This window comes from Oxyura jamaicensis, unplaced genomic scaffold (assembly GCF_011077185.1).
Source record: "Oxyura jamaicensis isolate SHBP4307 breed ruddy duck unplaced genomic scaffold, BPBGC_Ojam_1.0 oxyUn_random_OJ70431, whole genome shotgun sequence".
In the NCBI taxonomy this organism is placed as follows: domain Eukaryota; kingdom Metazoa; phylum Chordata; class Aves; order Anseriformes; family Anatidae; genus Oxyura; species Oxyura jamaicensis.
In genome coordinates this window covers 328-3488 of record NW_023309977.1, presented here as the reverse complement: position 1 = coordinate 3488, position 3161 = coordinate 328, and the positions used below count along the sequence as shown (strand labels likewise).

At 68.8% G+C, this 3161-nt stretch overlaps 1 protein-coding gene across 1 annotated transcript; it reads left to right on the top strand.

The window, feature by feature from the left end:
- Positions 1-212: 212 nt before the first annotated feature.
- On the top strand, positions 213-2302 carry LOC118159447 (Schwann cell myelin protein-like; the record flags this gene model as incomplete). The annotated part of the gene is made up of 4 exons (XM_035314029.1): positions 213-587; positions 1073-1169; positions 1593-1680; positions 1771-2302. Coding segments are annotated over 4 exons (704 nt in total), but the record flags the coding sequence as incomplete, so codon positions are not given.
- Positions 2303-3161: the final 859 nt, after the last annotated feature.

The window sequence follows — 3161 nt, the reverse complement described above, 5'->3', positions numbered from 1 at the left end:
GGATTGGGGTTCTTCGCTTAGGGATTGGGGTCTTAGGTTGGGGATTGGGGTCTCTGGGGGGAGCATTGGAGGTCCTGGGTTGGGGATCGGGGTCCTGGTTTGGGGTATTGGGGGTGTTTTGGGGGTACCGGGGGTCTCTGGGTTGGGGACTGGGGTCCCAGGTAGGGTACTGGGGTCTCCGGGGGGCATTGGGCTCTCCGTATCGGTTCCAGGACACCCTACACAGCTTCAGGGTGCCGTGCCCGATTTGGGGACACCCCCCGGGTCCCTTTCCCTCACCCCCTCCCCCCCCCCAGACCCCCCCGTGGTGCTGCCGGAGTCGCGCTGCACGGCGGGGGGCGAGGGCGTGCGCTGCGTCTGCGCGGCGGCGGCGGTGCCCGAGGCGGCGGTGGTCTTCGAGCTGCCCTCCCGCAACCTCACCGTGGCTGAGGGGCACCGCGACTTCGCTGCTGCCCCCCGGGGGCCCGGGGGGGCCGTCACCGGCATCCTCACCCTGCGGGGGGCCCTGGAGCCCCGGCTGGCCGTGCTCTGCGCCGCCCGCAACCCCCACGGCACCACCGCCCGCCAGCTGCGCTTCCACCACCCCGGTCAGCACCGTCAGCCCCCCCTGCAGGGTCACCGGGACCCCCTCGTCCCAGTGGGACCCCCCCCGGTGTCACCGTGACTCCCCAGTGTCTCCCGATACCCAAACGGGACTGTGGTGCTCCCCCTGCGCCCCGTCACCCCTATGGGAAAAGGGGAGGAATTGCCCCCAGGGTGGGATTTGCCCCCCCCCCCGGGTGGTTTGCCCCCCCCCCCCCACCCCCCCGAGGGGGATGGGCCCCCTGGGGGTGGAATTTGTCTCCTTGGGGTGGAATTTGCCCCCCGGGGGGGTTAATTTGCCCCCCTGACTGTCTGCCCTTAACCCCTTCTGAGCTCTGTGGGAATTCTCGGGGTCTCAAATCCTCTAACCCCCATGGGAGGGGAAATAATTGCCCCCTAAGGGGTAATTTTCCCCCTCAGGGGGCTTATTGCCCCCTGAGGGTGAGGTTATTGCCCCCTGGGGGGGGTCCTCACCCTGCTCTGCCCCCAGGTGGACTGGTGTGGGCCAAGGTGGGGCCGGTGGGAGCCGTGGTGGCCTTCGCCATCGTCATCGCCCTCGTCTGCTACCTCAGCCAGAGCCGCCGCAAGTGAGCCCCACCCCGGGCAGGCCCCGCCCACCCGGGGGCACGCCCACGGGGGGACACGCCCATTTGGGGACACACCCACAGGAAGGGGGACACGCCTGTTAGGGGACACGCACATTTAGGGACATGTCCATGGGGGGGACACCCAGAGGGGACATGCCCAATATGGTCACGCCCACTGGGGACACGCCCATTTGGGGGACACGCCCACTGGGGACACAGCCATTTCGGGACACGCCCATTGGGGACACGCCCTTATAAGGACATGCCCGTGGCTTTGGCCACACCCCTGGGAGGCCCTACACACCTAAGCCATGCCCCTCCAATAGGCCACGCCCCCCTCAGGGTGGTTTTGGGGGAGGGGGCCAGCGGGATATGGGGGTGACGCAGGGGTCAGGGCGTGACCCCTGACCCTTGACCCTGCAGGAAGGGGGCGGGAAGCCCCGAGGTGACGCCAGTGCAGCCCCCGCCCGTGCCTGGGGGGGACCCTGACCTCGACCTGCGTCCCCAGCAGGTACAGGGGGGGATTTTGGGGAGGGAACAGGGGGGTTATAGGGCCGGGAGGGGACACCGGGTGGTGACGGAGCCGTCCCCGTGTCCCCAGGCCCGGTGGCTGCGGGGGGCCGTGGGCCGGTGGGCGCTGGGGGCACGGGAGGGGCCGGGAGCCCCCCCGGAGCCGCCCCCCCCCAAACCGGGCCGGGGGTCCCCTGAGGAGCCCCCCGAGTACGCCGAGATCCGGGTCAAGTGACCCCGCCCCCCACCCGCTGGCCACGCCCACCGCCCCGAGGCCACGCCCACACTCCTTCAGTTACGCCCCCCGCTGGCCGGAGCTGCTGCTGCTGCTGCTGGAGCCTCAGGCTCCGCCCACTCGCCTCTGGCCACGCCTACTGCCGGCTGGACACGCCCACATCTGGATGGACACGCCCACTGCCGGCTATGCCACGCCTGCCAGGCTCCCATTGGCGTGCTGCCCACTGGCTCCACCCACCAGCTGCCAGGTGTGGCCGGGAGGCCCCGCCCCTCCAGGCAGGCTCCAGCCCCCGTCGTTATTTATTGCCCCCTCATTAACGCCACTAACGAGTGCCCCACCCCCGTGCCCTCTGACCCCCAGACCCCAATAAAGAGGAGGTGGCCGAGCCGCTGTGTCCGCTATGGGGGATTCTACAGGGTGGGCTACGGGGCCACCCCTGGGGTAATCGGTAGGGTGGGCTATGGGGCAGCACCCCCAGGTGCTGTAGGAGCCTCTGTAAGCTCCATGGGAGCCCCCTGAGACCCCCCCAGGGCTCCTCCAGGTGCTGTGGGAGCCCCCCGAGGCTCTGTAGGGTTCCTGCGTTTACCGCAGAAGCCTCCATGAGCACTGTAGCGGTCTCTTGAGACCCCCCAGAGTTTTCCAGGCCGCATAGGAGCGCCCTGAGGCCTTTCAGAGCTCCCAGAGTTACTCTAGAAGCCTCCACAGGCTCTGCGGAAGCCCCCTGAGGCCCCACAGAGCTCCTCTGGTTCCAATGAGAGCCCCCTGGAACCCTACGGGACTTTTCCAGGTTGTGTAGGAGCCCCCTAAAGCCCCACGGAGCTTCTACGGTTACCACAGAAGCCCCCACAGGCTCCGGAGGAGCCTTCTAAGACCCCGGAGGTCTCCTAAAGTCACTCTGGAAGCCTCAGTAGTTCCTGTGGTCACTACAGAAGCTTCTATAAGCTCTGTAGGAGCCTTCGGAGGCCCAATGAACTCCTGCAGTTACTACAGGAGCCCCCTGAGCCCCCCACAGGGCTCCCCCAGACCCTACAAGACCCCCCCCGAGGCCGTACAGAGCCCCTACAGCTCCTATAGGGCCCTCCATAGGCCCTACGGGTCCCTCCAGGCCTCCCGCGGTCGCCAAGGAAATCCCCCCCCTCCGCCCCCACCCGGAAGCACCGCGCGTGCGCGGCCCCGCCCCCTGCCGGAAGTCCTCGCCCCTCCCTCCCCCGGTGACGGCGGCCTCGCGCGCGCCCCCTGGCGGC